General features: G+C 37.3%; 3 protein-coding genes across 8 annotated transcripts in view; all 3 read left to right on the top strand.

Annotated features, from left to right (window-relative positions):
- The window catches only part of LOC131799861 (uncharacterized), a 30,468-nt gene extending 9,741 nt beyond the window's left edge, over positions 1-20,727 (top strand). The window contains exons 13-27 of the mRNA XM_066158915.1: positions 7,180-7,233; positions 8,581-8,897; positions 9,640-9,784; positions 10,371-10,693; positions 11,416-11,563; positions 11,950-12,252; positions 12,480-12,782; positions 13,833-14,135; positions 15,659-15,961; positions 16,217-16,325; positions 16,536-16,845; positions 17,166-17,208; positions 17,489-17,755; positions 18,223-18,513; positions 18,886-20,727. Of these exons, the coding sequence (XP_066015012.1) occupies positions 7,180-7,233; positions 8,581-8,897; positions 9,640-9,784; positions 10,371-10,693; positions 11,416-11,563; positions 11,950-12,252; positions 12,480-12,782; positions 13,833-14,135; positions 15,659-15,961; positions 16,217-16,325; positions 16,536-16,845; positions 17,166-17,208; positions 17,489-17,755; positions 18,223-18,513; positions 18,886-19,253 (3,587 nt within the window). The 3' untranslated portion in view covers positions 19,254-20,727. The remainder of the gene's footprint in view (positions 1-7,179; positions 7,234-8,580; positions 8,898-9,639; positions 9,785-10,370; positions 10,694-11,415; positions 11,564-11,949; positions 12,253-12,479; positions 12,783-13,832; positions 14,136-15,658; positions 15,962-16,216; positions 16,326-16,535; positions 16,846-17,165; positions 17,209-17,488; positions 17,756-18,222; positions 18,514-18,885) is intronic.
- LOC131799880 (lactadherin-like) lies at positions 291-5,055 on the top strand. 2 transcript variants are annotated; one of them, XM_059117571.2, is made up of 4 exons: positions 291-658; positions 2,952-3,265; positions 3,889-4,033; positions 4,470-5,055. In XM_059117571.2, exons 1-4 carry the CDS (start codon positions 637-639, stop codon positions 4,847-4,849), a joined length of 861 nt encoding a protein of 286 aa, XP_058973554.2. In that variant the 5' UTR covers positions 291-636; the 3' UTR covers positions 4,850-5,055. The 2 variants fall into 2 exon arrangements, with proteins under 2 accessions (XP_058973554.2, XP_058973553.2); XM_059117570.2 differs by lacking the exon at positions 291-658 and adding an exon at positions 2,558-2,720.
- A 1,924-nt stretch (positions 20,728-22,651) lies between the features above and the next one.
- The window catches only part of LOC131799840 (uncharacterized), a 75,323-nt gene continuing 71,582 nt past the window's right edge, over positions 22,652-26,392 (top strand). For 4 of the 5 annotated variants that reach the window (XM_066159492.1, XM_066159491.1, XM_066159490.1 and 1 more), the window contains exons 1-3: positions 22,652-22,919; positions 24,873-25,186; positions 25,980-26,124. In XM_066159492.1, coding sequence (XP_066015589.1) covers positions 22,856-22,919; positions 24,873-25,186; positions 25,980-26,124 — 523 coding nt within the window. In that variant the 5' untranslated portion in view covers positions 22,652-22,855. Of the gene's footprint in view, positions 22,920-24,351; positions 24,402-24,872; positions 25,187-25,979; positions 26,125-26,392 lie in introns of those variants that run through there. The other variant, XM_066159493.1, reaches the window with a different exon arrangement.

Genomic DNA, 26,392 nt, shown 5'->3' with positions numbered 1-26,392 from the left:
TCAAAAGCAACACTTATAACACTCATACGAAGCATGTGTCAAAGTTTTTATCACGTTGGTAGCCGATTTCTCCGGCTTTTGACAGGTTGCTGATCTGTGGACACAATCGACGCGGAACCGAGAGAAGCAAGCTCAGGATATTTGAAATTGATTTATTAATTATATGATATCAAACTCCAGGTAAAAGCATTTATTCTTTTCATCCAAAATTTTTCTCCCTAAATATTACATTGGGATGTAAATTGGGATACAAAACAAAACTGTACGGCACAAAGTACGGCACAAGCTATCAGCGGTCTTCTCTTTAGTGCGGACCTTTGTGAGAACATTATAACACCGAACTGGATCGTCGTGATCTAAATTTAAGCGATTATTTCTTCACTTCAGAAGCCTAAAACCTTCATTCCCCCCTCAGCTTCTAGACACGGAGAGTTTATATTCTGACTTTGGAAAAAAATCAGCTCTGTAGCGATGTTAAATCGGTGATTCACCGCGAAATGTGGCCAATTCCGACATTGTTTTGATACCACGAATCACGATGGGTGCCACCTACTTTTCGAAGGCAATACCTTGCTATTTGTCGAGGTTATCATGGATTTCACAAATTTGGTTATTAGAAATATTCTGAAGTAAGCCATGAAGCCGGGCTGCAAAGCGGGTAAGCAGTATTTATAACGAAATCTGCTCTAGTGGTTCGATTTTGGTGTAGGCGAAAAAATCGCGAATGCTCGTACATGTGCTGATTCAAACGGTCGTAACTTTTGAAAAATCGAAAACATATTGGGGTTTTTGCATATTTCTGCCTATAAAGGTCTCAAATTAACGGTTGTGTAGGATAGAGTTGTCAACCAGGTCCCAAATCCCAAAACTTTACGTCTAAATCAAGGTTATTTACGGCCATCGGCTGACGGCAATTTCTAGTGGTCAGAATATGCTAAAATTCGCCTTTTCAAATATATTGAGAGGGAAAATTCTAACTTTCTTGGTAAACTAGACAGGTTTTTAAGCAATCTGATGTAAATTCTTTGGCTTAACTATGCGAATCAAGTATTTTACAATGTTACAAAATATGCCTATTTTTCAATTTCCGAGACGTTGCGACGGTCCCTACGGACTGGGAAATCATTATGGCCCCTAATGCAGTCAGAAATTTATTTCGAATCAAACCAAATCTAATTTAGTTCTTTCATAGGTAAAGTCTTTCTGTTGACAGAGTTTCAGGCAAAATTATTTTTGACGCGAAATTGACCGGGTGGAAATAAGAGAGAGAGCCTCTTAATTCTTCATCCGTCATTCGCTGTCATCTTGTTTGATGCTGAACGATAATACCCGAACTGGGAGCATGACTGTTTCGCTACCACCACGGACGATACTGCTATGCTAAGACGAACTAAAATAGAGAGTGAACAAAGACATCTTTTTTTCGGATGAGCTTTCTCTTACAAAATCCATTCAAGCAAAATAATCGTGATGGCATTCAGTGACACCCTCGAATAAGCACCCTTCCTTTCTTCCTTAATTAAATGGTAGGGATACGAGGAAAACTTGTTTCTTTTGCCTTTTTACCGATAACTTTTAAGATTAATTAATGATATCATGTATTATTACCTTGTTTTGTTGTTTGATTGCTTGTGTTTAAGAGTGGTATGCAGAATATATCAACTGTATTGTGTAGCAGAATTTGTAGGAGTCCATTATTCAGAGTGATTCGACTTCACTCTCTCTTGCCAAGTTTTACTTGCAAGCCATCACTTAAGCGAATGATCTGAATACTATTTGATCTGCAATATTTGGAAGCCATTTTTTTACGTTTAATAGGGTACTTTATTTTCTTAGCTATGGGACTTTGCATCCGAACAGATAAGAGTGGTAAGCTGTCGGATTCAATATTCTGCCTCCGTGACTCTGTTGTCAAAGAGTAATGTTTAATTCATAGATTCAGTTTAGTACATGTCGAGACATGTACTCTCTTCATAATTGCATTTGGCTCACATTCCGGTACCAAGAAGTAGTTAAAAGGGTCAATGAACTGTCGCATTCGTGATTCTAGCTTGAAAGAATAATAAAACTAAGTCTTCCTATAAAAGGAAAAAATTGTTTCGTGAAAGCTTCACGGGAAGCGTGCCAAATATTAGAAACTTCCTGGCGCTGACTTAGCAACGGGGAAAATATGGCAACGATGTCTGAAAGACAGAGTTATGAGACACTTAACTATTTCTATCAATGGCGGACAAATGAATTCATTACTTTTACCTCCTAAATAAATAAATGGGGCACAAGATCGCAAACATACCGTGAAGTAGACGAAAAGAACCATTGAGTACTGAAGTATTTTCAGTAAAAGGTATAAACCACTTATGTCGCTTTTTGTGACTATGTTTTGTTTTTTCTTGCATTGTTAGTAATCGCTACATTTCTCGATGAATGATTCTCAATATTTACGGTGTCGTATGAAGCTCCTATGAAGCGTCAACGACTGACGTCACTGTAATTAGCTGACCAATTAGATGTCCATATTGACCGTGAGTTAAGATTTGTGATTCGCACTTGGACAGGAAATCCCCCCGGCACTAACCACCTTTATTAAACGAACGGAAGTACATGCTAAACAGAACACAGTCTGATTGCTTCCAGTTATTAACTGAATAACATGTCCGGATTTGATCATAAGTTATATTTCCGCGTCGCTTTGCTTGCTTTGATTTTTGTCTTGGCCTCAGGTAAGCGAAGCTATGTAATTTTCATTATAATCATTCATGATGCTTCTAAAAGATCCCATCTCGAGGAGATCCCCATGTGACTTAAATGAAAATTAAAAACGACTTTCAGCAGCAGACTGACCTGAAGTGAATTGGCCGTCCAAAGTGAATATTCGGTAGTCACTCTTGTGCCCTTGTTATAATTATAGTAATAAATGCGCGTAAATTAGAGTATGAATTTTGTTTCTATAGGAATATGTGTTGATTTGGATCTTGGAGTGGGAAATGGAACAATTCCTGACAATGAAATAACTGCTTCTTCAGAGCAAAGTGCCAACACACCAGCCAAGAATGGTCGACTGAACTACTCATCAGGATCATCATGGTGTGCAGGAACAAGTGACACCAACCCATATCTACAAATTGACCTACAGACACTTTATATCATCTGCGCTGTGTCCACTCAAGGGAATTCTCAAGGAGATCATTGGGTGAAGAACTACAAACTACAATTATCAATAGATGGTGAGAATTGGACGGACTATAAGGAAGGCGGAAAAGTTAAGGTATACGATGCGTTCTTTATTCAGAAAGTTTTCCGTAAGAACGGTAAGTTAACATGTAATGAGTTTTATTATGGCATCAAATCTCCATAGCATGCAGGAATTCACTTCATTGTACAAACAGATGACAATACACTTGAATTGCTTGAGATACGAAAAAAGTTCGCAATCCTTTTTCACCGCTGGAAAGCGGGTTTTAAGTCACTGTATTATATGGCTTACATGGTTTGCAGAAGCTGAACTCCTTTCCAAAACTTATCTTTCAAAGTGGCCACTCCTAAATTTTTATATGGTTTAGAAACAAACGATAGTGAATAATCAAGCTGAAGCTTGAGCAACTTAGAGACTGCTGTCATCCAGATGGGAGTATTACAATATTATTACCCTGCTGATAGGGACCATTTTTATAAAATGGCAAGCTGAATTCTTTTTATTTTGTGAAAGAATGATGAGCCTACCTTGCCTCCGGTCATCCGCACGTTTAAAAGTTGTCTTTCATTCAAAAAGAAGGGTGAGATGGCTTACTTACATTCGACATACTAGGAAGAGTTTCATGATTATTCGTCTCCTATTTTCTTGTCAACAAGGAATGTGCTAATCGGGAATGGTTATCTTACTTTTTAAAGGTTTTACAAGGAAATAATGATGGAAACTCAAGTGTTGAGCATGTTGTTTATGGAGTGTTCTCAAGATATTTGCGTTTCCTGCCACAAAATCACCAGGGCAGGGTGTGTATGAGAACAGAGGTGTTTGGAGCGAAACAAAAACCAAGTGAGTATGGAAGTAATCCGTAATGATGCATGTATATTATCAGACATCCCCTTAAATTGAAGGCCAGTCTAAGGTACTCTGCTTATCTTGAAACAAGTTTTTGAAATCCGCTGACTGTGTTATTTTGGTGACGTGTTCTTGTAACTTGGATTCAAGTGGCTAAAATAAGACACACCTCTGTTCATGAACTTATCAAAAACACCAAGCCACTCATGAAAACCTTTTATACTTAGGCTCAATGTTGAATTCTGTGTCTATACTCACCTGGGAAACTTGATTCGCGTAGAAGGAAAATAGTTGATACGAGATTTCACTGAGTTTAAATCTATTGTTAGTGCTCAAACTCCATTTTGAACTTAAAACTTAAATCTTGGTTTGCATCTTGAATTAACTTTTGGTTTTAGTGTTTGACAGTATGTTGGTTTTCCTATGTAAGGTACATATAGCATCTTCCTTGCTTGTGCCATTGCATTGTCTTGCATTGTGGTTGTGTTGCTCATTATAATTTGTGGACTGATATGGCATCGGAGACGAGCTGTTCCTAGTGAAAGCAAAAAGCCTGAAGAGGAGGCTGGCGTCGATGGCTTCGACCGCTCACGTGATAAACAGCAACGTTATCAACTTGCTTCAGATCCTTGTTCATATGCGGAACCTAAACCCACGCCTCCGAACGGACATTGTCATGTACCTAATGAGTACGAGTCCTTTGAGGAGGAAGCAGGGACCGCTGCCTATTACAATGTGACAATTCACGAAGAAAGCAATGAGAAACAAAATGAAGAAGTTTATGAGGAAATAAGTCAATTCTACAACTGATTTTTTTCATATTAACATAATAGGAGATAATAGTATTTTCGAGCGATCAAATATTTTCAGATACTAGAGTATGGATGGAATAATACGCTTGGGAAAGATTGTAATTGAGTAATTAAAGGTCATATAAGGAATAAAAATCATAACTAAGTGACGAAAATGTACATAAGGAACAAAATAGTTGTAGATTGTGGAATAAAATTTTTTGATAAGTTGTGTTTGACTCACCGTCTCAGTTTTTTTAAAATTTTTTTTCCAATATTATTTTTTCTCTGTTCACTTTTCATGAAATAGCATTTCCCTTTGATTTCCAAAACTTGACATCAACCACAAAACTGCATTCATTCAATGTATTGTTTGCTTCAGAGCTTCACCTGATAAATATTCACCGTCCATCAACTTATCATGTTTTAACAATGTCCAGCGCTGAGTACGCAGGATATTGACTTCATTTTCTTAGATATGGAACTTCGCAAGACCGGGGAGGGGTAAAATGTTCTCCATGGCCATCCTTCCCTTAGTAGCATTTCAATTTTTAAAGGCAGCTTTTTAAAAGTCTCTTGTGGTCTCTCAGTCGACTTAAACAATAACAGGTTATTAAGAACTCTCTTGCAGCTTAATAACTAATTCAACGAGCTAGTAAGACATTAAAAAATTATTGTACCGTAAAGAAGAGAACATTGCTTCTATAAATATAAGTTTGTACCGTTAAAATAAAAATATTTACTTAAATCATTAATTGCACATATGGAGACGTGGAAGAGTTTTCTCGCAAAAGTTTAATTTGATAGCCTCGTTAAATTTTAACTGCTCTCCCCTGTGTATAAGAACATGTTTCCTGACGCTTCAACACACTTCTTAGTGGCAAAGAAGCCACATCAACGTAAGCTGCTTATGAAAACAAACTGCTGCGAGCTTTAAACAGAAACTCGGCTGAATTATGCGGAAATATGAGTTACAGCGCAAGCTTGCTGGGAAGTATCAATTAATTCTTCCTCAGTCATTCGCTGCCATCTTGTTTAATACGGAACGATAATACCTGAACTGGGACTATGCTTGTTTCGCTGCCACCACGGACGATACTGCTATGCTAAGACGAAGTAAGATATGGAGTGAACAAAGACATCTTTCTTCCGATGAACTCTCTGTTCTAAACGGCTAGTCAAGCAAAACAATCGTGATAGCATTCCGTGACATCCTCGAATAGGCACCCCCTCCCCCTCCCTCCTTCCTTTCTTTCTTAGTTAAATGGTAGGGATACGAGAAAAACCTGTTTCTATTGAAACTTTACCGATAACTTTTAAAACTTCAATTACAGCTGATTCTGTACAGCCACTTGATTGAGCGCTTTTCTTCCAATAAGCGCCCTTCCTTGAAGCTGTACCTGTGGTAATCAAAATTTATTTCCTTGATTGTTTTCTCATTCTTTTACGGTATCATGTTTCTTTACCTTGTTTTGTTGTTTGTTTGTTTTTGTTTTTGAATGGTATGCAGGATATATCAACTGTGCTGTGTAGCGAGATCTGTAGGAGCCATTATGCAGAGTGATTCGACTTGCAAACCAACACTTTTTCTTCTTTTTTACGTTTGACGGGGTACTTTATTATCTTAGACATAGGACTTTGCATGCGCGTTTGATGCGAGCAGCACCGCCGTAGGAAACCACGCGTATGACTTTTTAAACCGACCTTTTTACCTTATATGGAGAATATTGAGCAGGACCCAATTGTTCGAGGGGTAGATAATACTATCCAGTGGATAAGTCTCTATTTGGTAAATAGCGAATTACGTTTTGTTATCACTTTTCCACTGGATGGCGGTTTATTTGTTAAGATGGAGTTATCCGCCCTTTATTATGACTTTAATATGACTATCCTTTAGCTTGTAACACTTCAAGATATTGCATTAGTCCTTAAGTCTGACTGTTCATCCCGTTCCCGCCTTTAAAATCACAGTTAGTTATAGAATACCAAGCTAGATCCAGTTTTTCAGTTGTTTTAGTACTACTTGTACCAAAGCAGTACTAGTATTGCTTGCTAAGTATTGTCACGGAAGTACAGAATAATTGAACTGAAAGATGCTGAAATATGAGCTACAGCCTACGGCATTCTGGGAAACATGAACAAACGTAAATACTCGGCCAACGAAGTGACAGATTGTTTTGCTTGAACTGCGGACGATATTGCCACAAATTTAAACAAAGCCAAGTTTAAAGAGTGAGGAAACAAAGACATCTCTTTTCGGATAAGATTCCTGTCACAAAAGACCGGTCAAGCAAAACGATCGTGATACACGCATACCGTGACAAACTCAATCGAAACACATGGCGCAATTTTATCTTTGTTTCCGGGTAGCTTTTCTCGCTGTATTTCTTCCTTTGACCTCAGGTGAGCGCTATATCATTTCAGTTCTATAAGAAAGGTTTATTTTTATTTTTATTTTACAATTTACATTCAGATTTCTTTCAGTTTTGAGTTCTGTAGCCTCAGGCTTTCTCTCACGGTCGCGGCTTAATTGTCAATGCAGATAGGATCTATCGGAATTCGCCTATTTATTTATTTACTCTTTAAATATCATCTTTAAACGAATGGTACATTTTTAATCTATCCACTTTATATCAAGCTCAATTTGGAAGCATGGAGAAATAAACAAAAGTGAAATTAAACCATAAATTATGCAGCAAATAGAAAGACGGTTCTGAATCTGTCATGATTAAACGAAACTACAGGGTCGTGACATTTGTTTCAATTTCAGGCGAAATAACTTTTTGGAAATTAATTTCTGATATACAATTCAGTGGAAACATTTCCGTTTATTCTAAAACATAGCTAGAGAGACTTCCATCAACGGCGGTACTATCCTAAAACAAAGCTAGAGAAATTTCCATCAACGGCGGTACTATCCTAAAACAAAGCTAGAGAAATTTCCATCAACGGCGGTACTATCCTAAAACAAAGCTAGAGAAATTTCCATCAACGGCGGTACTATTCGTAAACAAAGATAGTTCCTGAGATAGTCTATAGTTTTTGACATTGTTTCTTTCATCAAAGAAATCTAAAGAACTGTATTCTTAATGAAGTATGGATGAATCATTGTGGATTATGCCAATAATTGCCAATTTCCAGCATAAATCAGTTAACTCAGCTAGTGCAGTTGGATCAATCCGCCTGTACGTTCCTGTCTACCAGAAACTGTGCATCTACACCAAAAGTCAACTTCTCTTTGCTCTAAGTACAGTATAAAAACCCAATTCTCTCATAAGTTTAATATGACAGTGTATCTACTTTTCTTAAAAAGTTGCTTCAATTACCCTTCAGTGCATCACAACAGTTTCTCTAGAAACTAAAATCTTTCCTTATTTTCTCTAAGATGGACACCTTCAGAAATGACATCCAATGTATTTCCATGCTGCAATTTGATCAGATCCACAGGCATGACTAGTCAACAGTCCTATTACACAGTCCAATTACAAGCATGACATGTACACTGTCCTATAAGTGCTCAAATACAGCTGGTAAAAAACCAATCACATGTGAAAATGTTGTTATAGTTTTGATTGATATTTTTGTAATTAGACCAGTCCTAACTGTTACTATCTGTGACATGGACCTTTTATTAGAGGTATTCAGTAGATAGATCAAAGGATTCATGTACTTCTCACATTCCACCATTATGCTCATGACAATAATTACTAAGACTTTGCCATGATGCAAAGGTAAATTTTGTTTCTGTAGGGGCCTGTGTTGACTTAGATCTTGGAATGGGAAGTGGAGCAATCTCAGACAGTGAGATAGCTGCCTCCTCTGAACAGAGTGCCAACACACCAGCCAGGAATGGTCGATTGAACTTTACATCAGGGTCATCATGGTGCGCAGGAACAAATGACACTAACCCATACCTACAGATTGATCTAAGGACACTTCATATCATCTGTGCTGTGTCCACCCAAGGGAATTCTCAAGCAGATCAGTGGGTGAAGACCTACACCCTACAATTATCCACAGATGGGATAACTTGGACAGACTATAAAGAATTAGGTGGACAGGCTAAGGTATGCCACATGGGCTGGTTGAGAATTATATTATATCTTTTCTCAATCAGTGTCCCTGAGTTTTGATGATATGGACAAATTTATAACAAATTGGCCACTAAAGGAGTTATAGGTATGCAGACGATTATTTGTTTGTTGATTATTGTTTGTTGATTATTGATTAATTTATTTGATTATTTGTTCAAAAAGTATTCTCCTCATGCTCAGCAAATATCATAAATTTTGAGTAAATATTTTTCATTCATCAAATGATATTTTGCATGCCCAAATTGGTGGTCAAAGCTGCGGAAAGAGTACCAAGTAGAATTAGACTGGGAATCTAACAAATTGTTTTGAACTACGTCATTCAAACAAATATTTATGGTGTGAAATAGCTTGTCAAAGGAGTGCTGAACAAATTATGTAGAAATTAGATAGAGTTCACCTTTGAGGGTCAGTGTGCTATTTTTTATAATCCATTGGTCAAATTATGATTTATTCGTGTATACTTAGTTACTCTGTCCATATGGACCTCTTCCATAAATGTTAGGCCTTATTCCTACACCTATATTTATATTTTTCTGTTTGTATGAAGATTAATTTAGCCACCTAGCCTGACCATTGTGACAACAGTAAAAGTATTTCTTGTCTTAGAACAAGACGTAAAGTAATGATGATTACTTTCGGCACGATGGAGTTAAAATTATAGTAACATTGTATAATCTACCTGGAACTCTTTGATGAGATATGATTATTCTCTAAGGCTTTAGAGGGAAATAAGGATAGAAACTCAAATGTCAAACACGTTCTATATGGAGTGTTAACAAGATATTTGCGATTCCTACCACAAACACACCAGGCTGAGGTGTGTATGAGAACAGAGGTGTTTGGAGTGCAACAGAAACCAAGTAAGTTTAAGAACTTTTGTGTGATCTGATCCTTGCCTTTGTTAATCTATGAACAAAGGTTCCAAACCTAGTGGTTTGTTATTAACTGTTATTTGGAAAGTAGCTTTCATGATACAAACCACTCTTTGAGCACTTGAGGAAAATAAACCAGCTTATCACTTAAGCAATTCCAGGTGACTGGATGCACCAATTTCTGCTTCTTATATAGTGGTGGATAGTTTTATTGTCTGACCCTTTAGGGTTACGAGCAGAGGATTGTAGGAAAAGTTCCAATCTACCACAAACTCCTTGGTAACATTGCATGGGTGCATAGAGTTCCTCAAAGTAAGAAAAGTTAGGAATCCATTCTGAGCAATCACTTTTTATGACCAGCAGAGCCCATTATTTTATGACAGCTGTTTGCAACATTCATTTTGCTATTTTGTAAACAGTTATGGCTTCATGCCTTTTTTTCCATTCCTTCTTCCTGTATTTTTGTAATGATATTCTTCAGGTTGTTTAGAAGTGTATTCAATTAATTACACTGAAAAACATCCATGCAATATAGCAAGATGTGAAGGTTAACTTTAAAATTGTTACCTTGCAGCATGTGATTCACAGGCAATTGGTTTGGCCAGCGGTGGTAGAATTCCAGATGACAGCTTCTCAGCCAGTTCAATATTTGCCCCCAAATATGCAGCTAAACATGGTCGTCTTAATGGAAGAGGGGCATGGGAACCTAAGACTACTACTGATCCTGATGACTACCTACAAATTGACCTTCTCTATGAGTATGTTATCTGTGCTGTTGCTACTCAAGGAAATCCACCAAGCCAAACGTCAGCTCAAGAATGGACCACAGAGTACAAACTAAGATTTTCTCTCCATGGTACTCCTTTTTTCTCTTATAAAGAAAATAAAATTGACAAGGTTGGTATGTCATGCTGTTATATACAATTATTCATAAGAGCCAAAATTAAAACCTGTGGTACAAAATTAAAGCTACTCACAAGAACAACAAATTTGCTCATATATGTTATAGAATATCAAAAATATTCACCAATGCTAACATTACTCACAATATAACTATGTTGCTTACAAACCATATTGACATTACTTTCAAGAATTAATAGTGACATTTTTTTATCAATTACATGTACATGTACATGATCAATATGGAGTACACACACCCAAAAGCATATAGTCTATTAGTTAAATATGCACTTTCATAAGAGTATGAGTGTACAAATATGTAGCAAACACTGACTAATTCTAACTATTCAATCACACTTTTTAAAAAAATTACCACAAAATGTAAAGATAGAGAATAAAATTGTTGCGATCTCTCTGATAGTCATTATCTAACCTGTGGTATTCCTCAAGGTACAATCCTTGGTCCTCTTCAAAAGACTTGCTGAATTATCTCAAGCTCTTTAGTTTTTAACCTATGATGTATGCAGACAATGGGCTGCACATTACAGCTAGATTCTCATGTTGTGTTCTTTTTCCAAGTTACAGATTTTTATTTTACAAATTACAGATTTTCACTGATTTGCAAATTGCAGATTTTAATTTGATCTCATTTCCCAAATAACAGTAAACTATTACCAATGCCAAGTTTCAATACATCACTATCACCTTTTGTATAACAGGCCTTTCCAGGAAATTCAGGAAAAACTGACACAGTGAAAAACAGTCTAAAGGAATTTGCAAGTGCAAAGTTTATACGCTTTCTGCCAACAAAGTACAATTTGTTCAAGGTTCTGAGGGTGGAGGCTTATGGAATACTTTTGACTAAAGGTATTTATTTGCTCTCATTTTTGTCCCCCTGGTACAAAATGAAGTCACAATAAGTAAATATAAGGGAAATTAAGGCAGGATTGGGTAATTTACATTTATGAGGGCATTGTTATTGATGAATATCCAAAGTAAATGTTGGAGATGGCTGTGAAATGTTGTCAAATGTTATCAACAAAGTCGTGAAGTCTAAATCATAAAGAACATCATGGGGAAAGTATGGTTAATGGACAAACAAAGTCATCACTCCAGGTGATCCTCCACACTGCTTTTAATCAATATAGACTGCCTATTAGGTTTACCATGGTGGTTAATGAAATGTTCCTTTTTGAACTTCCCATCAATTATCATCTGTGAATTCAAGCATACATCTCTTGTTGTTAATACAGTTCCATCACAACCTCCCACCACCTTCCAGTTGACTGCCAGCTCTTCTACCAGCATCACAGCTTCTTGGCAGTTACCACCAGTCTTTGCCAGACATGGAAACATTGCAGGGTTTAAATTGTTTTACAAAAAGAAAGGTTCTGCTGGGTCAGCAACAACCTTGACTACTAGCGATGGAGCAACATTAAATAGAACTGTCAGTGGGCTTAATAAGTACACAGAATATGAATTTCAAGTTTTGGCCTTCACTTCTGATGGTGATGGACCAAAAAGTTTAGCGAAAGTGAAAAGAACAATGGAAGATGGTATGTGAACCATATTTTCTGAATTTGGATCTGCATTACAGGTTTATTGGATACCAATCTCATAATGAGAAGGCTAAACAATTGAATAGTTTGGAATAAATTGATTACTTTAGTTTACCAAACCACGACAGCATTTATATTCATGTGGCAAGTTAAGATGTGATAGAAGTTTTGAAAAATTTTTACAGCAAATAAAACTAATAGAAAACACTACTGCTCAATTGCAGCTCCTTCACAACCTCCATCTAACTTCAATGTCACTCCAACCTCCTCTACTGGTTTAACAGCATCATGGCAACTACCACCAGCAAACTCCAGGAATGGAATAATTAAAGGATTCAAATTGTTTTACAAAAGGAAAGACTCGTCAGGCTCAGGCACCATTCTTTTTATCAACAGTGAATCAGCTTTAAACAAAAATGTCAATGGGCTTAATGAGTACACAGAGTATGAATTTCAAGTGTTGGCCTTTACTTCTGCTGGTGATGGCGTAAACAGCTCTGTTGTTGTTGAGAGAACAAAAGAAGATGGTTAGAGTACCTTTTTGTTTTATCTTCTAAAAATGTTATGACTTTTTACTAAAAGGTCAGATACACCTACCCTTCTTATACAGTTTTCTGATGTGATGTGAAAAATGAAAATCTATAATTATGCAATATGCAATTTTAATAACCATGATTTAACATATCGTTATATCAGTGAGTCGTTGAAGATAACTAATACAGTGTAAGCATTCTGATTGGCCATCAAATCATGACTATTTACTCATGAAATTACAAGCATGCAATTGAATATTAACAATTATGTTGGCTGTTGTTATTGGTTGCCTTCCTCTGGATTTAGACCTAGATGGTGTGCCCTCAGCTGCTTAACTGCGTTGCAAATTTATAAGAAATTTTTGGATTTTAGTCTGCCTTTTTTTTCTTCTTTCACTTGTTCCTGAGTGGCATTAATATTAAAAAAAAACACAAACACAAAAAACACGGCACTGATATTCTGATTCAAATTTGTGTTCCTCACTGGAAGAGGCATTCTACAAATAGGAGCAAAAATATAATCAGATTCTTTATATGAAGCTCAAGACCACTTCCGAATATGGCATATTTTCAACATAAATTACCCACCTAATTGGTCGACAACACGTCAATTTATCTCCAACAGTGCAGATAGTTGAAATTAAGTAAGAAAAAGTTGAAATTAAATTGATTTACAAGAATTTCGCAAATGGCGGCTGGTCGGCAGAAAGTAACAACGTTTTAATTCAAAGTTTGAAGGAGAGTGCTCGAAAAGGAAAAACCCATCAAGCACAAACAACTGGCTAAGAGTCTGGTAGACTTGGCTTTCCAGAATGGCAATGACAGAAGTATTAAAACATACGAACTGGACGCTCAGAACAAAACAACTCTCAGTTCGTAGTAAAGACGGAGAGATCACAAGAGTGATAGCGTTCGTTTACTGGTTGCTGCTATTAAGTAATTATTTGATTAAAAATAATAAGAAGATGACAATCATAATGACTCTGTTTATCGCTATGATTGTTATCATTTCTTATATAACCATATGCAACTTCTCAATTGCAGTTCCTTCACTGCCGCCTAGTGGCTTTACTCTAGCTGCAAGCACTTCTACAAGTATTACAGCATCCTGGCAGTTACCACCAAAAGACTCCAGAAATGGAATCATCACAGGATATAAATTGTTCTACAAAAAGAAAGGCTCATTAGGGCTAGCAAGCATGCAGCCCATTAACAGTCAAGCAACTCGCTCTCAAGAGGTCACTAGGCTTGATAAGTACACAGAATATGAATTTCAAATATTGGCATTCACTTCTGTTGGGGATGGACCAAAAAGTACAGTTGTTTATGAGAAAACAAAGGAGGCGGGTAAGAAATAGGAATCTATCTATTTTTATAAAATTCAGAAGTTTGTGGATGCTACAAATGTCTCAATAGAATGGTATTTAACCTAAAAGAAGAGATCAAACAGTCTTTAGAAAACTTGTTCAATGTGTTTGTTTGCCATATCTCTGATGTGATAGATCTTAACACAAATTATATTCCCAACATGTAATTTTAGAAATACACCTGTTCCTGTGCATGCATTAAATGTCCAATTTGAAGAAGGCTCTAGTGAGTGAGAAGGCCATTTAAGTGGGGTGGTGGCACTGTTAAAAGTGATAAGTAGGGAAAATACATATAATGTCACATTTAACTTGAAATGTGTCCATTTTATGGCAATCAGTTTTCTTAAATTATAGCATTTTTACGAACAGCAAATTCGCCTATGTACATGTGGCATACGCTGTTAAAACTTGCCATGTTGTATTTTTGTCTCACCGAAAGGCTCTTGTCACAGGGGCTCTAAGTTCAATTTTTCAAAAAGTCGCCTTTTGGCGACCTTCAACTGTAAAATGGTCATACAAAAATTTGATCGCCTTTTCTCCCCTTCCCCCCGCTTACAAACATTGTAGTGTTCCACTACCGTATATGACACGTGGTAGGTAGTGAGCCAAATGATGCGATCATAACACTTTCATTCGCCAACTTTACTAGGTAAGTTTTATCCCGTGCAGATTAAACGATTGTAAAAACGGTCAAGAAAGAGAGAATGAAGAAACTGTGATGTCTGGAAGCAGAACGATTCACCGAAAAGTTTCTGAGACCGAGTAACAAAATATTAATCGTGTTTGTAAAATAAGATTTCGGTCTACTTACTGCTCAGCCGAGAAATATTTCTTATTTAAAGTGAAATGAAATATTTTATTTAAACCTTCCAAATTGTAAGTAACGTCTTGAAACACTTGATATTTAGTCACCATACTTCTTAATGCAAAGTTGAGACTTAGGGCTAAGTGCTGCACGTAATATAAAAATATGAAATTAAGTTTATCTCAACAAAATCAGTTCGACTTGGTTCTACACATTTCAGGTTTATGCATATTTGGGAGTAACTGAACGTTTTTCTTCCCCCCCCCCTTTTTTTTTTGGTCTGTTGGTCGTCAATTGGCGATTTTTGTCATGTTTATTCGCGAGATATATTTTTCACTTGCCATGGCGACCAAAAAAGTCCCAACCTGGAGCGCTATGCTATGCTTGCAGAACTACAAATGCACAATTTGCATTTCTTAACTCTGCGTCCCTATTTTAGCACTTAATTGAATAAGGGTGCTCACTTAATAGGGGCGCTCATTAGAATAGGGGCGGTTATAAACAAAAATAACTTCGAGGGGTGCGGTTATTAAATAGGGAGTGCTTATTGAGGACGAGGACGCTCAATCGAATCATTGCGATATATCTATTACATGTATTTTGAGACTATGATTGTGTAATTCTATTTCGCGTCAGATTAGCTTTTCACCCAAGAGTAGTTATAAATTTTTAATTATTTTCCCTTTTTTATCAAATAGAGCCCAGTCATGGACCAGAAGATATATCTTCCTCTGCAGTGAGCTCCGCAAAATTCAATATAACTTGGCGTGGACTGTCAAGAGAAGTAGCCAATGGCATTATCATAAACTACGAAGTTAGGCTCAGTGTAGTAGAAAACTGTACAGCGATCAAGTCTTCCTATAATTCAACCATTAACACGACCACCACTTATGTTATCGTGACTGGACTCTCTTTGTGTGCCAAGTATGAGGTGTCTGTTAGAGGATACACTGTTGTGGGGCCTGGACCCTACAGCAACCCTGTAATGGTGCAGACATTGGGTAAGGAAGTCTGTAGGCAGTTGTAATGAGGCAATTTTCAGGGAGGGAGTAGAACTGAAAGGTGGAAAAACTTGTGAGAAAGTGTGGGAAGCACTGAAAAAGTATGTAGGTTTCGAGCGAAGGCAAGTGATTGAAGATCTCTTTGAGTGTGTGATAAAAACATAAATGTAACCTCATCATTTTCCTTCAGAGTAAGAACTGATAAATATATATAACGCAAAATGTTTTTCAAAGCCTTCTTTCACTTCTCTCCAGCTGCGGTTTGGTCTAAAGAAACGCCATCTTCACCTTCGTTTTCTGCAAAATCAAATGAAGGAGGAATTTCAGTTAAAGTCACGCTTCCACATTTTCCTGGAAATGCAAGGTACGATTGACTAAGCAACTTCACGCTAATTTTGGCTGTATTCCTATTTTACAATATTCAAGGGGTAACATAAAGTTCATTTTCTTTTTACGGTTATCGTCATGAGACATCTTGTGCATTGCTATGTGCTAATGCGGAAGAAAATATAAGTAACAAATGACACTACAAGATACTGTTGACATAAAAAATATCATGTAACGTATCTTGCAGGTTTTTCCAAGTTATCATCATTACATATAGCTCAAACTATACTGGTGCTGTAAACCCACCGGAAAGATTTACAACACAAGACATGATGACGTATGAAAAAGCGCACAAATCTGCAGTTCCTGCTGCTTATGTCGCTTTTCAGTTTAACGGAAGTGACTTTGATAAAAATCGAGAATTTGTTGTTGGAGACGAAACGGAATCCAGCAGTAAAGAAAGGAATAAGAGAAGTAGTGGTGATCACTTTTATTACAACAAACCTCTGCAGCTGAATACAAACTACAAAGTGTTCCTCAGGGCTTTTGTTTCCGAGGTACTCGAAAAAAACTTTTGTCATAAGAGAGGGATGTAGTATGAATTCAGAGTAAGAACTTAGTGACAAAATTGACCCATGGTTTTAAGGTTCTTGCATTCGCTTACTCCGAGTCTGCACCCAGATGTCTCCGGAATTTTCCCCTCCTAAGCTATTTTCTTGCCGTTGTTTACCAGCTCTTTGGTCTTAGTGAATGCAGTGCTATAACAGCAGCTTTTAGTAGACTTGAGATGCTGAAGAGGTCTAAGTCACCACACCATACCCAAACGCAGCAAAAGGTTACAGATGAATAATTGGTTTTTTGTGGTTGTATTTTGCAGACGGTTTATGTCTCCAGTAACTTTATAGACATCGACACCAAAGGTATTGATGTTTTGAATGTCTTTTTTGGTATACTTTTCCTTTTTCAGAGGCATCTAGCATTCAGCAACCAAAGTTAGCTCAATGTAGTCTGTGAGTTTCTTTATTGGTATGAGACTTTCATGCTCTGTTGGTTTTCTTTCAGAGTTTGTAAGTTTCTTCTCAACCGAGGTGCTTTTAAATTATTTTTTAGTCGGGAAGGGATAGGCTGCAAAGCCTTACTGCTGTATTTGTGCCTTGTTATTTGTTAAGGAAAAAATAATCCATGTTTATAACAACTCAGGTAAACCTATCATCAAAGGTCTCCCAAAGACAACCGTTACAGAAATTGGCAAACTGGCAATGTTGACTTGTGAGGTTAGTGGAGACGCTAATGCTTCTGTTACCTGGACCAAAGATGGACTAAGCAGTATACCTCGCGCTCAGTTCGAGAACAACGAGAAAATACTTATTATAAGGGATGTTGTTCCTGGTGACAGTGGCGTTTATGAGTGTAAAGCAATGAACATGTTTGGAGAGAGCCGAACTGCTACGATAGTGATTGTCGCTGGTACGTAGAAAGTTTGTCACATTTGCATTGGATATTGGGTAACAATAACATTTGCATTTCCTTTCGTGAAATAAGTCTGTGAAGGAATAAGAGTATTTTTTTATTATTTTAAGTTACAGAAATTGCCCACCTCTACCAAAATGAATGACTAATCATGGTTCTTCTAAGCATCACGACAATCACCATGGCAACTGGTCTCAACCTTACTCCAGCCACTTATTAACAAGTCATTGATGAATTAATGTGTGTACTGAGTACTAACCAAATATTAGAAAATTGTAGTTTAAGGGTGAAAGAAATAAAACAACACTGATAACAACCAAACAAACCACCACTCAGCGCGCAAACCAAATAATAGATCCTAGTAGTGTTCCCACATGTTTTTTACACCTTTGCTCTGTTGTCACGAGCATGATTTTGTCTGAATTTGTTTTGCTATCATTTCGTTTTTCTCTTTTTTCGCACAGTGCCACCCAGAATTATCGAAGAATTTTCCCCTTCCTCAGTGATATGTGAAAAGCAAAGTCCGTGTTTTCTTTCATGTCAAGCAACAAGTTATATTCCGTTTAACTACACTTGGACGAAAGATGACCAGTTTCCAACTGGTGATGGCATCAAGTTCATGAATAACAGTATCATCGTCACGCCACAGAGTTCACATGATTATGGGGAGTATGTGTGTCACGCTACAAACAGCTTTGGGTCAACAGAGCTTAAAATCACTCTGCTTTCTCCTAAGGAAAATGAAGATGATGGCGGTAAATGCCCTCAAAACGGTAAATATTCCTTAATATTCGAACGTGCTTAAATATTTTCTTCTCAAAAAATTTTGGAAAGCCTAGAGCTTTGAAGTCCAGTGTGGAGTTTATGGGCTTCTAATTACAGTTGTTTGGTATAGCCATTTATGTATCAAAAGCAATATTGTGTGGTGGTCTCACACGCCGACGTTTCTCGGTATGAAGGTACATTTTCTTTCTTCAATTAGAAAGATATAATAATGTGCAATACAGGTAGATCATTCCATATATCATAATTGGCCTGTTCGGTTGTAACTTAATCAAAACAGAGCTATATGCAATATAGTTGATAGCTGATAGTTAGTTTGAAAATCGTTTGTTTTCTTTCACCAGATACACAAAGCATCTTCCTTGCTAGTGTAATGGTGCTGTCTTGTATTGTGGTCGTGTTGCTCATTATAATTTGTGGGCTGATATGGCAGCGGAGACGAGCTGTTCCCAATAAAAGGACACAGAGTGAAGAAAAAACTGACTTTGATGGCGTCAAATCTTCACCTGATCAACAGCGACGTGATCAGCACGCTTCAGACCCGGACTTATATACGGAACTCAAACTCAGGCCTTCGAACCAAGAGTCTCATATTCCTACTGAGCATCAGTCGTTACAGGAAGAACCCGAGAACCCCGGATATTACAATGTGGTGTTTCAGAAAGAAAATGGCGAGAAACAAAATGAAGAAGTGTATGTGGAATTATGCTAATCTTTCAACTAATTTTGTATCCTTCTAGTTCAGATTGTCCATCTTGTGTTTTATGCTATGCTTAGTTATATGTGCATGTTGATTTGTTCTGTATGATCTAATGGAGGACAGACGCATAGATGGCGTCACCATTTAACAATATCTTGCTTCTTCATTGTAAATACAAAGAGATTCCATGTTGCCGTGAATCTGTTCTGTAATAAGTCACAGAAGACGTCAAAATGTGCTAAAAAGAACAGTGCCAGACTCGACTGCGCTTCGTGTGCCACACTTAAGTTCTTACCACATTTTGACGTCATACATAACAGAACAGACACACGCCTACATGGAATCTAATTGGTAATTAGAAACGGTACTTCGGTTTGTGAAAGACTTTGTTCTTGTCTCGCTTAAAGAAGCACTTCGTAATTCGGCAATGAAATGCATACGTTTGAAGTTTTCTCCTCCTTATTATCGTCATGATCACTCTTACTATCGCAGTGTCGCATAGAGTGCGGTTATCTGATATAGCTGTAAGGCAAATATACAAGATACACTGGTAACACTAGCTTACCCAGTAGATCCTGTTTGCGAATTTATTCTGTTTACTACAAGAACAGACATGACCTTTGTTAGTTTGTGATCAAGGCAGTTTTGAAGTAAGGCCTTAAAGACTTCTTCAACGCGCAATAACCTTTGATTTGGTCCATTTAAAATTAATTTCTTATATCTGTCTTATATTTTACATGTATCTGTATAATTGTATCTTTTACTATTGGTGTGAAATTTCATAAGATGGAATCGCGTATAGCCAGATCTGAACATTTAGTTATAACCTCGAATGAGAAGTAAATAAAATTCATAACTTTGGGCGAGGTCCCCAAACTAAACGAAACCTCATAGGAGACAGTGGCACATGCATAAAAACTTACTTTTCTAAATGAATCCCTGTTATCAAGTGAGATTCAATCCACAACATTTTACACCGGTAGCAGCACGAGAATTCGAATTCAACTTAAGGTGTGCTCTGAACCAGCAGTAAAAATGAAAGAATTAAATATGCCATTTTTTTTAAAGAGTCATTGGATGTAAACATAGAACAAAGCGTAACAATGTCATATATTTTTTTTTACCAGTACTGAAAGTTGTTCCTTATATTTTACCCTTTTAAAAGGGTTCTCTTTTCTGAGTCATTTATTGGACATAAGGACGTTTTCATCATATTTTTAAGTAAATTCTTCTTAACTGTAAAGACAATGTATTGCAATTGAAAAATGTTAAGCAACAGAGTATTATTGGTAGGTGTTTGTAGATAAGAGAATGGAAAATAGTACAATATTTTTGCTCCGTGAGATATTTTTTACTTACAGAGCACTTACTGATTGAAGAAAATGCTTGGAGAAGTTTTTCCGAGGCAATAACATTTTAGTAAGCATTTAAAATGCACAGAACTTGAGCAACAGAGTAGTTGTAGATAATGGAATAAAGTGTTTCCACAAAAAGATGTGCCTGACTTTGGTATATCATGTCTCTTTTATCCACTTCTTTTCATGCAATAACATTTCGTTGTCAAGTATTTTTTGTCGAAAACCAGACACGCGACACAAAACTCCGTTTATTTAATACTCAGTCTTAGCCAGGGTTCAGTTGCTGAAAATATTCACCGTCGAACTTCTACTTACCACACGTTTTGCCTGCTACGCAGCTTGTTGCCAAATACCGTTATTAGTTCGGATGCAATATCATTCAGTCACAGCTCTTATTTTCTGCGTTTGACGAGGTTCCCTCTTTTGGTAGATATGCATGGGAATTTGCACGAGCGGTTAGCGCGAGCAGCACCGCTGCAATCGAAGGACTACCATGACCTACCCTTAAATCTTTTTTTCACATTCATTTCGATATTACTAGGCCCAGTTTTTCTGTTGTCTTAGTACTACTGACCTCTGCTTGCTAAGTACCGTCGCAGTAGAAAATTAGTTACACTCTTGTTCAGAATAATTGATGGTTAGCAACTCTATTGACGTATATAAGCGAGTACGTTTGAAGGTTGTGACCTATCGTGGAGTTTGTTTGATTATTGCTGCTTTTAAAAGTCTGATAAGCTTTTTCGAAAATGCCTATTAAAATTATATTTTTCAGCAGCTCTCGCACTTAAGACAATTTTTCTTTCTCCATCCTTGTCACGGAGCTCGTTTTACTTCTTATTTTTAAGATTTGTTTCAAGAAAGTGATTGCATGTGGAAACCCTAAAAAATTCAAAATTTTATGTCCTAAACAGTAGCTGATCCTGCCTTAGTCGATCGTCTTTCTTGTTACCCCCTGTGGACAAGCACGTATTCAAAGGAATTAATTGCGCAACAAACACCCTCTGGTATCAGGCTCTAATAGTTTCGTGTTTCATTTCGCGTCAGTTTTCAATTAGAGCGTACATCAGAGATCTTGTATGGTACTGTTTCGTTTTTCTTCTCATCCACCCTCCCGTCCTGGGGGATTTTGCGTGATGTCATAGGGTGGTAGAGAGGTTCATTAGGCATATTATTGGCTGTTGTCTATTTTTCTTTTGTTTTCTTAAAAAACTTCTCTGTGTGCTAAAAAGCGAATTTTTTTATTTATGTCAGCGGGCGAAGATGGGGAATTCGATGTAATTTTTGTGTCGGTCGATAATTTAGTCGTTTTTTACTTCCTTTGTCTTTTCCTATATACATGGGTATAAGGAAATCTGAGAATGTAAACTAACTGCTATCTCATCTTTGATAAGGCAGTTAAATTCTAACTCGAAAGCTGGATAAGGGCTTGTTTACATGGAGGCGGGGGACCCCAGGTAGGTGAGGTAACCCGCCTAGCCGTGGTCGAAAAATAAAACGCGTTTACATGCAATCTTACAACCCCTGGGTGCTGGGGTGTTGTTGCACTTGCAATTAATTAAGGAGTTTGAGCAGAGGCGTCCCAAGCTCACATCTCGAGACGAAAGATTAATTCTCGGAGACATATGTATTTATTGATGAAAGCGTCAAGCGTTCTGTTACGCGGTGTTTGGTTTCGCGAGAAACCGTTGACCTAATACGTTATATGGAATAGTTTGTGAAACCAAATATAGTCGATTTACAACGCTAAATATTCCGAAATGTGAACATTTTACACTCCTTGTGTGACCGTTGCGGTTTCTGGTGATTTCTGCCATGAGACGGCTGGGAAATGTACAAAGTTTTAAAACACGCCTAGGCGGGTCACCCCACTTATCATGTAAACGTCATCAAAATAAAGTAAGAACTTTTATGGACAGGCGGGTTACCCCACCTAGGCGGGTTACCTCACCTACCCGGGGTCCCCCACTTCCGTGTAAACAGGCCCTAAGAACTGAAATCAGCTGAAAGATACTGAAATGTGAGCTACAGCCCATAGCATTGTGGGAAATATCAACAACTGCAGTCTTCTGTCATCTTGTTAATGGACGAAGAGTCTGATTGTTTTGCAGGAATTGCGGACGATATTGCCACAAATCATACAAAGCCAAGTGTAAATAGTGAGGGGACAATCTTTTTTCGGCTGAGCTTTCTGTTACAAAAGACCGGTCAAGCAAAACGATCGTGATACGCGCATACCGTGACACACTCAATCGAAACATGACGCAATTTAATCTTTGTTTCCGGGTAGCTTTTCTCGCTGCACTTCTTCCATTGACTTCAGGTGAGCACTGCATCATTTTTAATCAATTAGAAAGGTTTATCTTTCTATGTTAAAATTTACGTTCAGGTTACTTGATTGGAGATTTCTTTCAGTCATGAGTGCTGTAGCCGTAGGCTTTCTCACACAGTCACAGGTTAATCCTCAATGCGGATAGAATCGACATCAGAAAGAAACGAGGGTCCGTTGGAATTCCTTTTTTTTTTAATTAAAATGTCATCTTAAAAAGAATAGTACAGTTTAAAATTTATTTACTATTACATCAAGCTCAATTTGGATGCATGGAGAACTATACGAAAGTGAAATTAAACTTAATTATTCAGCAATTCGAAATACAGACAGTTCTGAAACTATTGTGTTTCAACGAAGTAATTGTGTGATAAGATTTGCTTCAATTTCAGGTTAAAGTACTCTGGAAATTTATTCCACCTTTCCTATCTACTCAAAAGCTTTGAATTTGGGGTAATTGTGAAGAAGAGCTCCCCAAAAAACATGTCGGCCGACTGTCGGTCAACTGTTGGCCGACAGGTTACCGACAGTCTACCGACAACTAACCAACAGGTTACCGACAGGTTAAGAAAAAAGAAAAATTGTGTTAAAAACGAACAGTTAACGTGACATAACAATCCGTAATGGTGATGTATGACTCGACAGACTTCACCTACTTACCGATCGACGGCAAAGTTGAAAGTATGTAAAGAAACGTTTCTTCCAAAATGTTGTTATCAGATGCGTATAGGATATATCACTTGCGCAATTTACAACACACCAGACAATCTAAGAATCGCATTGGAAGATAATTTAATCGAAAACTCGGCCAAAAACTCTGATAACCATAAGCTACGTATCAATACAAACACTTTCGTTCAAATCGCCCAACAATGCAACGCTGCCTCTTATGGAATGTTATGTATGTATCAATAATGTTTACCTTGTGCATTTGTGTTGCTAACATCGTCCTCTATCTTGCAGGTTTGGGATGAATTTCTATTTCCAATTTCAAGTTTAATAAATGATACAACTGTGAATCTTTTTACTCGTTATGTTACGTAATAAATTACTATACGCAACAATTCGATAATTAGACTTGGATGCGTGATGCGATAATTGATTTAGGCGCGCGCCGCTAAAATCACGATTCTACGAGTGAAGTATCTTGTATATTTCACCACTCACAAAACGGCTCCTTTAGGAGCCACCAAATCTTGAAAGTCAATTGTCAACGTATTACACATATTGGATGTTGTATCAAGCGAAAACCGAGAGAAAACATTAAGGTTTGTGTTAACGTTTCACGGACAAGCTACCGACAAGCTACCGACAGGTTACCGACACATTACCAACAGTCGGCCGACTGTCGGTCCACTGTCGGCCGACAGGTAGCCTATATTTCGACAAACGGCCGACAGTCGGCCGACAGTTGACCGACAGTCGGCCGACAGGTTTTTTGGGGAGCTCTTCTTCACAATTACCGAATTTGGATAGGTCTGTACATTTTTGCCTCTCGTCCCCATATTGTACATTTACACTAAAAGTCAACTTCTCTTTGCTCCAAGGAAGGTTAATGACCTAGGTTTCTCAAATTCACTACAGCAATTTATTTTCCTTTATATCTATCTTGCTTCAATGCTTTTGATGCAGCACAACAGTTTTTCGAAACTTGAATCTTTCCTCATTTTCTTTAAAAATGGACACCTTGAAAAGTGGCACCTAATGTTTAAAATTTGCTGTTTTAATGATCACATTCAGATAACTTCCTAATTTATAATAAAATTTACAAATAATTTTAGAGGCAGACCAGCTCTATTTATTACTATTTGTGACATCAGGACTCTAGGAGACATACCTTAAAAAGAGATTCAAGATATGCATATGTTTCTCACATCCAACCATTATCCATGTTACTATAATTATTATGACTGTGTTATAGTGCAAATGTAAATCTTGTTTCCACAGGGGCTTGTGTTGACTTTTGCCTTGGAATGGGAAGTGGAACAATTCCAGATAGTAATATAAATGCTTCTTCAGTACAAAGTGCCAGCACACCAGCCAAGAATGGTCGACTAAACTACACATCAGGATCATCATGGTGTGCAGGAACAAGTGACACTAACCCATATCTACAGATTGATCTTCAGACACTTCATATCATCTGTGCTGTGTCCACTCAAGGGAATTCTCAAGCAGATCAGTGGGTGAAGACCTACACTCTACAATTATCCACAGATGGGACAACTTGGACAGATTATAAGGAAGGTGGACAGGTTAAGGTATGCCACGTGGGCTGGTCCAGAATTATATCATATCTTGACTCAATCACTGTTCCTGAGTTTTGATAATATTGATGCATTAATATCAAAATGTCTACCAAAGGAGTGATAGGTATGCAGAGGATTAATATTAAAATAAAAATTCAACAAGTATTCTCCTCCTCATGCTCAGCAAATATGAATTTTGAGTAAATACCTCTCATTCAGCAAATGATATTTTGCATGCCTGAATTTGCAGTCAAGACTGCAGAGAGAGTACCAGGGAGAAATGGACAGGGAATTTAATTAATTGTTTTGAACTACGTTATTCCACCCAACATTACAGTGCTGTGAAATAGTTTGTCAAAGGAGTGCAGAACCAACAATTTCTAATTACTGAGAGATTGTTGCTCTCGATCCAACAATTGAAGTAATGAAATGATTGTCACATGTAAAGTGCAGTTGTAGAAATTAGATAGAGTTCACCTTTGAGGGTCAGTGTGCTTTTTTTTATAATCCAGTGGTCAAATTATGATTTATTTATATATGCTTAGTAACACTGTCCATATGGACCTCTTCCATAAATGTTGGGCCTTATTCCTACATCTACATTATATCTTTTTCTGCTTGTATAAAGATTAATTTAGCCACCTTGCCCAAATTTTGTTACAACAATATATTAAAGTATTTCCTGTCATGAAACAAGAGGTAAAGTAATGATGATTACTTTCACCAGGATGAAGAGTTACAATTATAGTTACCTTGCACTATCTTTGTGGAAGTGACTATGATGAGCTCTGATTATTTTTCTAAGGTTTTAGAGGGAAACAAGGATATAAACTCAAATGTCAAGCATGTTCTATATGGAGTGTTAACAAGATATTTGCGATTCCTGCCACAAACACACCAAGGTGAGGTGTGTATGAGAACAGAGATGTTTGGGGTGCCACAGAAGCCAAGTAAGTGTAAAAAGTTTTGTGTAATGTGATCCTTGCATTTGCTAATCTATGAACAAAAGGGCCCAAGCCTAGTGGTTTTGTTATTTTGTTTATAATTGTTATTTGGATAAGTAGCTTTAATGATACAAACCACTCTTTGAGCACCTGAGGAAAACAACCCAGCCATTGTGACAAGCTTCTTATGCTTATCCAGGTGACAGGATGCACCAATTTCTACTTCATATATAGTGATGGATAGTTTTATTGCTTAGGCCTGTGGGTTATGAGC

The sequence above is a fragment of the Pocillopora verrucosa genome, chromosome 12, assembly GCF_036669915.1.
Source record: "Pocillopora verrucosa isolate sample1 chromosome 12, ASM3666991v2, whole genome shotgun sequence".
Taxonomy (NCBI): Eukaryota; Metazoa; Cnidaria; class Anthozoa; order Scleractinia; family Pocilloporidae; genus Pocillopora; species Pocillopora verrucosa.
The sequence above is the reverse complement of the archived record's forward strand: the minus strand, read 5'-3'. Positions and strand labels throughout refer to the sequence as shown.